We start from the raw sequence: 14,765 nt of genomic DNA, 5'->3' as shown, positions 1-14,765 counted from the left end.
CAGCTAGCCCACGTAAAGTCTGTGTTAAGTGTCAATCATTTATGTTGTGCTGCATGTGTAATTGACAATAGTAGCTTTCATTTGTTGCATATTCACAGATTATACTGTATAGCTGTACTTGCTTGTGATAAATCATGTCTTAGAGTAGGAAATTAGTTTTCAAATTGAGGAGTGGATCTCTCAGCAGATTTGTTTCCCCCAATGTTGACTGTTTTTTATAATAAACATGAATGCATTATCAACTTGTGTGAGGGCTCCGGGGCCCCTCTACAAGTTAGGGCCAAAGATTATAAAATAATGTAGGATCTTGACCATATTGTAGCCTACTTAAGTGGTGCAAATTTGCAAGTGATCATATTACCGAAAAGCAACTGACACACAAGTGAATGTGGGGCTTTTGGGGCCCCTGGGGGCCTATCTTCGTTAAGCTACATAGACAGTTCCCTGCACCTGCCATTTACCAGCCTGAAGGAATCGCGGTCACCAGTAAAGGCTCGGAAAAAACCGAGTAGAGCCGAACGCTGAACGAACCCCCTCCCTCTCCAAGCCTCCTCTTTCAGTCGTGGTGCAAGCAGCCATGTTGCCGCGAGCTTGTTCCGGTATCAGGGCAGGATCGTGCGCATAGACTGCAATCGGGCGCAGCTCCTCGCCTCTCTCCCCCTGTCGCCCGTGACACGCACCTCCTAACGAGAAAACCCCAGTTTACCGATAATGGATTTTACAACTTGATGATTCCCTCTTCAGTCGGCTGGTGTCGGGAATAATAGGAGTCGGTGTACCGACAGGACGAACTGGTATATCGCCACACTGCAGTGCAGCACTGTTGAACGACCTTATTCCAATCACGCAACACAAGGAAGAGCGCCGGTGATTTCCGTGGATTTTGAGTTTTGTGGGTTGCTCTGTGGCAGTCACCGCCGCTGCGGCCGCAGGAGGATAAGCTAACTAGCTAGCTTTGCCTCCAAAGAAACACTGAATTAACGTTAGCTAGCTACATGGGCTAATATTGGTCAGCCAGTTAGCTAGCGCAACAGATTAATTCGTGTTTCTCATCTGCCATGTGACCATTTTACATGGTGCTGTTTTTATTTTTTGGATACCCTACCCTGGATATCTCGCTGGGAACATTTTGAATTGTTTTGTGTGAGTTGGGAAGGTCGAGACCTCGCCGGGAATAACTTTGGCCTGAAAGTTGGCAGACCCCGGACCTGGTTTCAAATCTGAAAGGAAACATCTCTGCCACAAAAGGAGAAAAACAAGCGTCGACACTTCGTTATGAAAACGACGCTGGATAATCATTTTTTATAGATTTCGGCGACAGTCGGGGCTTCCTCAGACGTTTGTTAGCAGCCGTACAGGTTAGCATGCTAGCCACCTAATTGAACCTTGTCTTGTTCAACACAACCATTGCCCCAACTTTTCTTCAAGCTAGCCCAAGTCGCTAGCTGGCCAAAACGTCAGAGCATCAGGTTGGTAGCTAGCTCGCCGGTCACCATCGACATTGATAAATGCTAATTGGGAAGTGAATGTCTTCACATCAAGACCGAAGCTAAAGAGGACATTTTGCTTTTTCCCGTTTTGTGCTTGTTGACAAACATGGGACGTGCGGTTGCTGCTAGCTAGTTTCTAGCTAGCTGGCTAACTCGGCTAGCCGCTGATGTGGGATTCAACTTGTTGATTCACGGGCTATCTGTCGTGCTGCTAGCTGGCTAGCACTGGACATCCGTTGGAAATTTTCCTCCACCATCAGCTAGACCGATTTTAAATGCACAATAGACACTGAATAATCGTTTTTGTTTCACTGTTCCTCTCCCCCCTTTTTTGGCAACTTCAAGTCTTTCAAAAATGTCAACAAGGCCCCCACTGGTGCAAGTTATTGAAAATTCGACCGGGCAGGTAAGAACCTAAGATATTCACTCCAAATAATGTTATTTCTATATACACATGAATCTCATTTAGTATGAAATACTTAATGCTTTGGATAGAGGCCCTGTTTGGCCCTCCACAGTCTCTGGTTGTCTCTTAGCTTTTTCCTCTGTCTCTGTTGTCTTTGCCACACAGCAGTGATTCACCAGCTTGCCTACGCACTCACACTGGATTTCCCACTCTTTGCAGAATAGGAGAATAAATTTAGGTCTCTGTTTAGTCTGTGTGTTAGGGCATGTCCTCCTGCTTGACTTCTCAGTACTTTGACCTGTTGCAGTACAGACAACCCTATGAGACAGTTTCACATGAATGCCATTGACAGCACAGGAACCGAGCATCCACGAATCAGCCCTATGCATGATTATTTTAACCATAGTACATGTGTGACACGTGTTATTTATGCACCTTTAGCTGTTGGAAACATTGATAATCCATTGTAAAGTCACAAAATCATCAAATGGTGTCTGAGAAATTCTCTTTTCCTAAGAGAGAAGAAGGTTGTCTTTTGTTGCAGGCTTGATACCTTATGTGGGCTTGTTTAAAAATACAATATTGATTTGACCTCTGAAGTGCAAGCACGGCCTTAAAATCCCCTCCGGTGATGATCTCTTGGGAGAAAAAAGTTGTATTGTGTTTGAGCAGGACAATCTTGACATGGGAACCTTGACTATATCACAAAGCTGCAAGTACTTGCTGGTTGTTGTTGGGCACAAGAGTCATTGGTGGCTGTTTATTGGAAGCCAACAGGCTTTCAAAGTTTTTGGTGCTCATGCAATTTGTTAGAAACAATACAAATCAATCACTGATTAGTTAATAAGTTGTGCGTGAAGGGCTCCAGAGCACTCCTGGAACAGATATAGATTTAAATTTATATATGAAGTTGGAATTGTTATTTCTGCTATACAGGTACAGAAGATGGTTAAAGACACTCACAAACATTATGTCCCCCGTTGACTTAAATCTGCTGACCCTTATCCAGATGCCTTCTAAATACACTTTACATACCATTCAATTAATACACCTACAAAAACTGCAAAGGCTTGAGAGAATTGGAGATTCAAAAAGTAAGCATGTTTCCATTCAATTGAGTAGAGACTCTTGTAGTGTGCTGAAAGGTTAAAAAGACAAAGAAACCCCTTCTGTGCTCTGTAAATCATTATTAGAAGGCCAGAAGAAAGCCTTTGCTTCCAAGACAGCATCTGTCTTAATCTTGTCGACAGTTTTATCTGCAGTTTCACTGTCATTATGAAAAAGCTGCACAAGCTCACATGAAAACCATTATAGTTTCCGATACAGACCATGACTTGCATTACTTGGGCAGCTGTTGACAAGCATCATGTGATTAAAAAAAAATCTCTTGTGAGCATTGTATGGAAACATTTGTCTGTCTGCACGTTGACAGAGTAGCCAGTGGATGATGTCACTACGTGTGTGAAGCTGAACCCATGTCTATATTTGTGTTGCTTCAGTCTCTATAGGTATATGAGTGTAGCTGCGGTTAGGATTTGGCGTGATGGATTGTTTTAGCAGTTGGTCAGTATCTGTAATGTGTGTGGCAACACAAGCAGAACAGATGTACACACATAAAAAACTGTCTTAATAAACCTGACAGTGGCTCTTAACGAAATATAACTAATAATAACAAATAATAAATAAGGGGGGTATTTTTTAAATGGTACTTTTTTTTAGTTTATCCCAAGAGCCGCAGCCTTTGTCAGTTTTCTACCTGAAACATTTAAAGCCCAACCCAGGTGTGTAAACTGCAGCTGCACAGTCAATCGTCAGCAGATCTGCTCTTACTAGCCAATAGGGAAGCCTTTTGGTGGTGGAGATTCAAAGGGTCAAAGGTTTTGTCTGTCTTTACTTCTTGTACAAGTAAATTGCTGACAGAAGTTGTCTGTTGATACCATGATCTCACGGCATGTGCCGGTGTGTACGCATGCCTGTTTCACACAATAGATCACTGCTTCCATTACAGAGTACAGGAAAGTAGATCGAAAGCTAGACTGCTGTGTAGGTAGGTAGATAGGCGTAGGCAAATAAATACACACATACATATTCTCAGATGGCTACACCCTTACCTGGAACAGAGGTCAGAAACAAACAATACAGTTGGGTTATATAAGTCTTCGACCGTTGCAGCCTCAAACACACACAGGGCTTCTCCATATCCAGCGGGATGTCTAAGGTTGATGTCATAGTTGAAGTTTGATGTGTTTTGAACGTATCGATATAACACACACTTGTACAAACATGCAAGTATTAACCTTCAATATTGGCAAATTTCCTCACTGAATTCTTGGGAGGGAGATACACTGCTGCTGCGATAACTTTTCACAGTTGTACACTTGAAAGAGCATAAAACCAAGATGCAGTATCTTGGTAATTAATAACCCTCAAATTTGACTTCTTGGTGTGCCTTGTTTGTCTACCCTTTAGCAACGCGCCTGCACCAATACAGCCTCTTGTGTTGTTTTGCTGTAGTGCTATTGTCAGCTGTGAAGACACCCTTAACCTACAGCACTGAGTGAGGATTTAGGGGTGTAAGAAAAAGTTTGGGGTCATGGCAAGTCCTTAACTGGGTTTGTAGGCAAAAGGTCACGGATGGATACTCCCACACAAACACAGTCAGTTTTAAAGGCCATGTATAGAAAGGCTTTGGTGTCGGGTCTCAAGATACAGGACAAAATGGCACCGGACATGAAGACGGGTTGAGTGTTGACATGACTGTCGGTGTTCCTGTCAGTGATGTATATTTTGATCTGATTAGTCAGTGTGACGCTTGGTAAAAACAAATGTTCTCTGAATATTCTCACCGTGTGTCTGCAAACAGAGACTGCTTAACTGGAAAGCCATCAAATTGGCTTAATGGTGATTTACTTGACATGTATGGAAAGTTCTTTACACATGACTGACAAACTAAGGCTGTTAATGGTTATGAAAGTCTGGGGGAGGTTGTTTTGCAAAAGTTACTGACCGGGACAGACTACCATCCTGTCATGATACACAGTTTCTCAGCACCTATCGTAAGAGAGCTGTCAAGTGAAGTGAAGTGTGAAATGGCAGATATGTTGAGTGGCATTGATCTGACATGTTGCCACACAAGGTTTGGTACTGGCTGTTAGTTTGAGGAACTTATTTGAATATGACACTTACTATCAGTGTGACACCAGTTTAACCTTGAATAGCTTGAAGCTGTACACAATAGGGTGATAGAGCGTGTTTATTAAAATTACAAAGCAGAATGCATATTTTCTCATAAACTGTCTTTAAATTGCAGTAAATTGGTCCAAAATGGGGCTTTGCATAACTTGTGTTGTTAACATGTTAACTGTAAGTTTGCGCTCTTTGTCCACTTCCCCAGACATGATCAGTTGATTGTCTGATTTCCTGTTTTACAATGTTCCCTCTCTATTCATTGAGCCACGTCTTCTGAAAAGACAGACTAATGCAGCCAGAAATACTGGTCTGCCTCTTCAATTGTTACTTCATCCTCCATTTCATTGTTTGGGTAGTTGCACACTAGCCGAGCAAGCTGGATCCTCCCCACATGGAAGAGTGATGGATTTGAACCATTAATTTGTCCAAGCGATATTTCCCCTTTGTAGAAGTCTTGTAGAGAAAACTATAAACCAACTGAACCACATTTACTTGATTGTAATGTTTACATTGGGTATATCCTAGATTTATTTGTACAAGACCTTCCATCCCCAAAGGAAGTAAAACAGGGAACAAGGAAATAAAGTACAAATTACAAGATGGCCCATGTGACGGCATCAAAGGCCTGCCAGCGCACCTACCTGGTGTATACCAAACCTGAGTCTATCACTAAAGGTTCCCACAAAAACGTAAACAGTGAGAAAAACAGCTTAGGCCCATTGATTGAAACTACCTCTAAGATGGCTGAGTGTACAGTCTTTTTTCTAACTTAATTGATGACTGCTGTCATGTAACTCTGCCTATGAGTGTAAACTTACAGTCACTGAATACTGTCTCACTTGTATGCTACTTTATCAAGCAGGGAAAGTGGGGATGGGATCTGTGGGATTCCTGTGGGACACAAGGACTATTGCGTTTTATTGTACAGTATGGCTCTGTACCAGATGGAAATAAGGACAGTCATCTGATAGTCGTTTCATACACACAGCTGGCAAAAGTTCAATGCAGTAACCTTGACATTCTCATTTAAACACTTACGGTAAACCCAGGAACTTAAAGGTGCACTGTTTAATTATCTTTCAAAGAGACAAAAAGTACATTAGGTGATTCTCACCAGTACACATTTTGTGTATCCTACAGTTCTCTCAAACATGCTGTGTGTGGGGTTTCCCTTCCATATAAAATATTTGCAAAGCTGAATCTAAAATCGGTTATTGTTTACGTCCATGTTTTTTGCTTGCAGTCTTCTAAACAGATTAGTATTGCACAAACTGTCTCTAGGGCATCAGCAACTTGTATAGGCCCTGTTTGGGCATGTGTGTATTTCGGGCCTGTGTGAATATGCATTTGAATTTCTCCTCTGGGATTAATAAAGTATATCTTCTTCTTCTTGTAAATTGTTTGAAAAAAATCTAAATTTATTGTTACACATCAATCCTGAATATTTAAAATGGTTTCAGTTCTCATTTTCCGCAGTATCGATACAGCAGCACCAGCTGCCCTTTCTTGCTCCTAGGTCTGGGCGATAAATTGATTTTATCGATTAATTCGAATTTGTAGTTTAGGCCGATTTGTTTTAATGAAAATCGAGTTTCAATTTACAATCCGCCACCGCCGCTCCACACTGAGCTCCCGTAGTTCAGAGTGGGCTCACCCCTCCCTCCCGCACGCTTGATACGCAAACAACATGGCAGCGAGTGGGGAAGAACTCGTTCAAGAAAGTTCTTCAGCACCTTTGTGTGTGTGTGTGTGTGTGTGTGTGTGTGTGTGTGTGTGTGAGCATCCGATGGGCGGGACAAAACCGAGCATTTATCTAATGACTGTCTAGTTTCGTTGCAGTGGAACAACCCACTCTATGCTTTCCCATTTCCCAAGTCTTTGGACGCTGAGCTTCCACTGTTTAATGCACTGTGATGCTACGGGAATGAATGAGAAGAAAGTCATGTCAGTGACCTGTGATAAGTAGCCGATTCTGAACAAAAGTTGAACGCGTTCTAGCGCATATTTAGTCAATGAAATGTAAACACAAAGGTACATATTTGTCCACTTATTTTTTGACATTTTAGGGGAAGCTGAGCTTCCCTTGCAGTCTTAGAGCAATCGCCACTGAAACAACAGCACTTTATTTTCAACACTGCAGGGATGATGCACAGCCTCTTTCATCAGTGTCTGACTTTTACATAGAGGGATATAACTCAAAAACAACACGTAGAACGGCGTAGGCTTTTTCACTGTGGCTGCTCGATGTAAACAACATAGCACATGCCTCACTTTCTTCCTGGGGCGCATCCGTCTGACGTCACACACCACACCCGGTGCACTAACGTCTCACACCTCCTACATCAACTACACACATACACAGCTCCACACACACACACACACACACACACAAGCCACACACATCAGGCTCAGCCTGTAACATAAGGCTATTTAGTTTATTTAATAAAAGGACAAGATATAGACCTGTTCTATAGGAAAGGTAACCTTAAATGACTTCTGTTGTGATCCAATATGATGGTAGGGGAAACACTGCCGTATGATAAGAAAGGGGTCCGGTGGAAAGCGATCACAGATGCAGTCGCAACAGGCCACAAATATTTTTTTTGTAAGTGGGAGGGGAAAAAATCAATTTAAATTGTGAATTGGATTTTTTGTGAAAAAATCTGAGATTTTTTTTTTAGGCCATATTGCCCAGCCCTACTTGCTCCATCTTATTTTTTAGGTTTACTACAGCCAGTCTGCTGTTCTCCGATGCTAACCAAGAAAAGGAATGTTGCTGTGGTCATGTTATAGCCTTGTTATATATATCTTTTATTCAAAAGATAGCGGGATTGAATATGGATATATTTCTATGTATTGTATTGTAGCTAGATATTCCAGAGTAGTGACAACACTGCTGTAAAATGTGCTTCGTGGCAGCCCCATGCCACCGTGCACTGCATATGTGCACATGACACTTTGCAGACAAAAGGGGATCCCACTTGTAAAAGCACAGCTCCATAGCTCCAATGGACAGTAAGTCCACAGTATATGTTTTGTTAAGTTAAAACTCAACATGGGACATAATGGCTCTGGTTTATACAGAATTGGAAACAAGAGCCACAGTGTTAGGTGGGAAAAAGAGAAATGAAATGACACCATGCAGAGAGAAGAAGTTGTGAAGAAAGTGTGTGACAGTGGCTGTTGAGTTGTAACTTCCCCCTGCTTGATAGAAGAGTACTGCGACCAGACTGTGAATGTTTTTGCAGATTTTGTTCTGCATTTTCCCAATATTTGAAATTCAGAATTTAGTTTTTGGCTTTGAAAGATTTCAGGGGTGGTAACCATTCATTAAGTCAAAGTCACATTGAAAAAATTTGTCATTCCTCAGCCTTAGTTTCCAGTCTGTTTCGAGTTTGACCTTTCTAACCTGCACCATGACTGAAACGGTGATGGTTGCAGGTTCAAAATGCAGTTAAGCACCATGGCAACAAAAGACAAAGCAAACACAGAATTGGAAATATGAGTGTCGCCGAGCACAGTTTGATGTATTCCACCTGACACCTCAGGAGTGTGAAAACCTGGTAGAGAATCTCCCAGCAAGCTGTTGAGGTGGAAATTCAATATAGATGAGAAAGAAACAGTGAATATGTGAGAGTATTGACACAGGTATGCTGGTGAAGATGTTTTGATATTCCAGTGTTCACCTTTTTGCCTGTCCTTATTCATGCTCCCCTTGAATGAGTCATCTTGTAAGCAATCTATAGCACACATGCTCTCTCTCTCTCTCTCTCTCTCTCTCTCTCACACACTCACACACACACACACACACACACACATTGGTGTTACGCCCAGGAAACCATAAATTATGCCTCTCTCCTTACCAGACCAGTCACTAGGCAGATGAACAGAAAGACAAAGCTAGCCAGGGCCCTAGCAACAGAGAACCTGCCGCAAACACACTCACACACACATAGTAGATCACACACTCCATCACATTCACATTTGTTCTTGCCGGCACAGACACAACACACTGGCAGTCTCTCATTTTTCCCTGCACACACAGACGCAGTTAGTTGTTAATTGGATCGGAATTACGCTTTGTTTTAATGAGTTCTGTTTGCCATTTATACCTGGAGTTCCGGCAGACACTTAAATATAGGACAAGCAGGTGCTACTTAGGTGTTTAACCAACAGCGCAGTGTAGTTCAGTGCTTTGTGTGTGTGTGTGTGTGTGTGTGTGTGTGTTTGATTGTGTGAGGGAGCAGGGTAAAACAGGCCTTTCCAGTTGAGCCAAGTGGTAGGTGTGGCAGCTAACTGTAGACCTGCGATTTGAAGGGTTTGACGTCATTCAGGTGAAGGCCTGTGGATTTCTCACTCACTGCTTTGATGTAATTTCCTCTTTCTATTTAGTTATCTGATGTCAGTATACTATGAATACTTGGATTACTTCCTGTGATCAAGTGTGTCTGTTTTGATGTGTAGTAAAGGTTATATTAAGAAGTGGTTAATTTGTCACAGATTAGATTAAGTACAGCCCTAGTTGCAGTTCTTTTTTTAGATTGCAGCCTTTTTATTATCATGTAGAGAAGAAAATATATGGGGGAATAAAGAAAAGAATGGTGTATTAGCACTTATTTTGGTCACTGTCTAAACCCAAAGTAGTGTTTCAAGAAATGCTTTTAAGTTGGTGGCAAACATTCAAGCCTCCATTGTTTGTGCACTTAGTGCTGCGCCCAAATAGCAATAATGCTGTTTATTATCCAAAACATATTTCTCAAGGCTAGGATGGTCTGTGCCAGAGGTGTTTGATGTGGTGCTACTTGCACTACAACTCGACTCACAAAACTAGTTTTAAATGCTTTTAGTAGCCCAAACTGTTGAACAACTTGATTGAGTGGCTTTAATCTGAGTCCTTTAGCCACTCTTATCCTGTAGGATTAGCTGCGTCCATTGGAGGAAACTTTCTGATCTCTGCTGAGTCACCCTGATTCAGAAATCCATTCAGAATGGTAACATTGGGTTAGTTGGGGTTCAAATCACACAGTGGAAACCCATAATAACCCATAATTTTTTTTTTATTTATTTTTTTTTTAAAAATTGGTGCCAGTCCACATGTCCTGGACGATTTCAGAATCCCAGACAATTGGGAGAATTGTGGTAATATTATCTGTGTTTACTGAATAGACTCTCCTAGATAATAACACTGTTTTAGAAATAACTAAATATATACTACGTTTGTTGGAGCAGCACACGAACAAAAACAGTTTCCTTCAGCTGACTTTGTTCTAACTTAATGTGGTGCAAGTGAGCACCACAACCAATTAGTTTGTATTTTTCAGTCGGCAGTTTCCTAACTGGCAGTGAGCGACACAGCGCATAACTTTTGTCGGACACCCTGCTTCTTTTTATTCCTGTCGCTTGCTTTGAAAGCTCAGCAGTTGAGGAGGTAAGTTGAAATGAAGCATGATCGGTACATTTGGTTCTCGACCTTTTTGTGTCTAGGACCCTTAAATTGATACACATTCGGTCATGGACCCCCATTTGATAAGATTTCACTTCAGGGACCTCCATATGAAAAGATTTTGGTTGTTAAGTATGATAATTCTATAGCTGTCAGCTACAGCTGAGAAGACGACTGAAGGACGTGAAACCTACGATCAGTGTAGTCACTCTCTTGACTCTTAGTCATATTGGGCTCACATCTGTTGTGAGCTACATAGAGAAAATTAACTATTCCCCCTTTTTTCTTGGGACCTCCTTGAACTCCCTGACAGAATCCTGGAGGTCCTCATACCCCTGGTTGAGAACCACTGATCAATATGGTACCTCCTCATTTCACTACGAAAACCTCACTAAGGTGGCAGCCGGCTGGCTGGCTGGCTGGTTGGCTGACCATTGCTAGTAATAACCTACTTGCTGTTGGCTATATTTTACGTCATATAACAATATAGAACATGTGTTTTTGTTGTAAAAAGTGCAAATGTAGGAAGACTGCTCACCCATTTTCTTAGTGGTTAAGTGTCCAATATGATCTTGAGTGCGCAGCTAATAGATCCGTTATCTGTAGCGACACACTGATTTATCGACTGAACATCTGTATCAGGCCGATATCGCTATGTTGACTGCCATGGCCCTATCAGCAAATAAGATGACAATTATCAATAGCAGTGGCAGGGCTCGAGGGTTCACTTACATTAATGAGCAGATATGAGAAGAATACAATGACCATTATGACGCAGCTTCAGAGGGCACACCCTATTGTTTCCCCAATGATTCTACAGTGTGAACAATGAATCTTTGTTAATATCGGCAGGAGGAGAGCTAATTAACGCTCGCTGTTAGCAGCTGGTGACTCCAACTAACAGCTCACCGAGGTTACACTGACTTACATTATGATACGTTCAACCTCCTATCATATGTATAATAAAAGGTCTTTTGAAGCAGTTATTTTTTTTAAAGAGATTTTTATGTGAAAGGTTATACTAAAGGTTGGTACATGAATTTGAATGACTGAATTCATGCTTGTTCGAAGGTAAGTGTAATGAAGGCCTTAATTACTTAAAAACAATGTAGTTATTTTCTATAGTGTAGCTTTCTTTGTTTCCCTAGCACAAAAGAGGGAATAATTAACAACAACATAAAAACATCGGTAATGGTATCGGCCCAGAATTTCAAAATCAGTGCATCCCTAGTTATTAGTTTACATGATGTAATAGTACATATTTTACAGATATGGTGTAGAAAGAGAGTAATGCTGGCTTTCTGTGATGAAATGGTGTTTGGCCTACATATTCTCAGAGGCAATTATTGTCACCGAACATTACGACTGGAAAGATATAAGCATGTTGGCCTTAAACAGATCTTCCTATTTAAAAACGGATAATATGGGATAAGGGAAACCCTGCCGTAATAAGCAAGCCACTGTGAACAGGCAAATAATTCCCTATCTTTGATAATGGAGCGTGCACCCAAAAGATATTACAGCCTTGTTACTTGAACAGTTGCATAATTAAGTCTGTCCTCACAAACAAATTGGGCTTTGTAATCATATAAAACATCAAACCTAATGAGTCTTTGCTTAAAATAGTGACACTCCTCTTGTGAGTTAACTGTCTAATAAATGCATCATCGCACTCATTTAGTTTCCAAACCAATGTGCCAGGGCTCCCACATGAAATTGTTTAGCCGAGGGGGTAAGCCACTTAGCTAGTAGATGACTGCCTAAACAATAGCCATACTCACACAGCCAGTACATGGCAATGAGTGTGTGAAATCGCACATCTATTTTTCTTTGGGGTTGTTTTATTTCAAAAAGGTTAGTGGCAGTGGTCTTTGTTTCAGGCGAGGTGGCTCAAACATGCTATTAAACACTGCAGGAAACCCTGTACCCCATCTATCTATACATGCATTCATCAGCTTTTCAAGTCAGCTACCCTGTGAAAGCTACACAGACCTGTTTACTCTGGTGGCTCACATGCACTGCCACTCACCCTCACTCACACACAGTTGCATAGCAGCAGAATGAGGGCACGCAAGGAAGTGCCGCACAGCGTGTCCCAACTGTGACGGCAACATAGCAAACAGGAGCTCTGAATTGATTTGAGACACACACACACACACACACACACACACACACACACATATATATATATATATACAAATACCTAGGAGGTTAGGGTAATCCAGTTCAACAGAACACACACACGACGCTACATTCACAGCAAACTGAGACTCAGCGTGACACCACCTTGCTAAAGTAAGGGGCCTCTTACAAATTTACTCAGCCTTGTGTGTGTGGTGTGTGTGTTGGATACTATACTACATACAGCCCTGCAGAGTTTTATAAGAGGCAACAAAGGAGTATGCATGCAAAAAAAACTGACTAAATTATGATTGGAAACATTTTTGCAGTTCACTGATATCAAATGATTTTCTAGTCTTGAACGTAATTGTGGCTTGAGCCAATAGACTTGAGTCCTAGTTAGTGGATACAGACAAGCTGTAGTTTAATAATTAGGGGTGGACTGGCTCTTGATTCAACTGGCAGTACTTATAGATTAGATTTGATTTAGCAGCATTAGAGTCCCTCTCCAAACATATTTTACTGAATTTTTAGTTAACAGGATTTTCCCACATAGTTGTTCAAGAAACAACGAAAAGGGGTCTACTCTTTTTCACTGATTGAGAAATTGCTTGCACCAGTTTCACTTTAAGCTTTCCCCAGCATTGCTTTTGCTAGGTTGACCTCTGAAAGAACAGTGGGCATCAAGATGGCTAGCATTAGCATTAGAGGAAACCTCACAGAGATTCAGCCATACATATTTGAGCCATATTTGTGCACCAAAATCGGTGACTAGCAGAGTATCAGAATGGTGAGTGTAATAAACATCTTTTATTTATGTCATTTGTTAGCTTGTAGACTTACTGGCAGTGGTTGACCAAGTGTTAATGTTTGTGAAACGCACCAGAGTGCAATTTTTTGGAAATGGCAACGTCTTTTGTCATGTGAACTTGCAATATGCAATTCCTCTGAAAACAGAGACTTTGAGCACATGCGCATTACAGTTCCAGTCACTAGGCATGCGCGAGAAAGGCAACCGTCACAACAGCGATGCCGAGCTCTGTTTGTGCTGCTCACCCTGTTGATTTGAAGTGAAGTGTAGATCTGTTACTGTAGCAACTCCACCTCGTCGTCCATACAGACAAAGTTATCTGTGCATGCTTTCGCCATTGTGTCTTCTTTGTTTTGGTTTGTAATCACTGCGTTGTAGAGGAAGGCGCTTCAGTGCAGGCGCATAGCATCATGCCGTGGTGTTGCTTTGCAAATTTACACTGCCACCCATTGGCCTGGCGTGCATACTACAGCGTTTCCAGTAGATTTTGCGGCTCTGTGTGAACAGGGATTGTTTCAATAACGTTGTCATATAAACGCAGAAGTTTTTTAAAATGCAAAGGACAGACTTTTCCGTTTTTAGAGAAACCGTTGTCGTCTAAACGGGGCCTTAGTGACTTACGTCATCTAACTTGCACAGCATATATTTAAATGTCAGATTTTAGGGCAGCTCACAGACATCACCCCTTTCAGTGGAGGAATATGAAAACACCTCTCTAGTGACAAATTGAGCACAGATATAAGTCAGTATAGTCAAGGATGTTTATTTTAGTGGACAGAAACACAAAAAAATACATTTTTAATGGTGGAAGACTTTAAATGTGTAAAAAAAATACTTAGCTTTGAAAACCTTCCACAGCACCCTCTATCAATCAGTAGGTTACATGACTTATGACTTATTATTGAAAGACAGGCATGATAAAATAATGTTCTGCTTTGTCACTAAAAGACTTTTACTAGTGTGAGTCACAGACTGTTTTTTTTTTTTGCTGTGCTTCAAAGCTATAAATGGGTCCAATGACAGCCTCTGCCTTGTGAAAATCATCATCTTGAGTGCGCACAAAATAATGTTATGCAATTTAAAAAAAGGAACTTGGACTGTTACTAGTTTGGGTAAGATAAAAGAAGCCTGCAAAGGTTAAAATTAAAAAAAACAAAGGCTGTACTGTTTGGATGTGGTGGAAATAGGCCAAGTAAGGCTGAACGTACCCAAAGGTAAAAGCGCTAAAACAGTGTGAGAAAAGGTTTGACAGATAAAACAATATATTATGGACTCTGCGCCTTAAGATTTTTAGTCTTATTTAAA

At 41.3% G+C, this 14,765-nt stretch overlaps 1 protein-coding gene across 10 annotated transcripts in view; it reads left to right on the top strand.

Annotated features, from left to right (window-relative positions):
* The first annotated feature begins 576 nt into the window (after positions 1-576).
* The window catches only part of mark2b (MAP/microtubule affinity-regulating kinase 2b), a 63,913-nt gene continuing 49,724 nt past the window's right edge, over positions 577-14,765 (top strand). For all 10 annotated transcript variants that reach the window (XM_049569524.1, XM_049569522.1, XM_049569527.1 and 7 more), the window contains exon 1: positions 577-1,896. In XM_049569524.1, coding sequence (XP_049425481.1) covers positions 1,846-1,896 — 51 coding nt within the window. In that variant the 5' untranslated portion in view covers positions 577-1,845. The remainder of the gene's footprint in view (positions 1,897-14,765) is intronic.

Source organism: Epinephelus fuscoguttatus, linkage group LG23 (genome assembly GCF_011397635.1).
Source record: "Epinephelus fuscoguttatus linkage group LG23, E.fuscoguttatus.final_Chr_v1".
Taxonomy (NCBI): Eukaryota; Metazoa; Chordata; class Actinopteri; order Perciformes; family Serranidae; genus Epinephelus; species Epinephelus fuscoguttatus.
The sequence above is the reverse complement of the archived record's forward strand: the minus strand, read 5'-3'. Positions and strand labels throughout refer to the sequence as shown.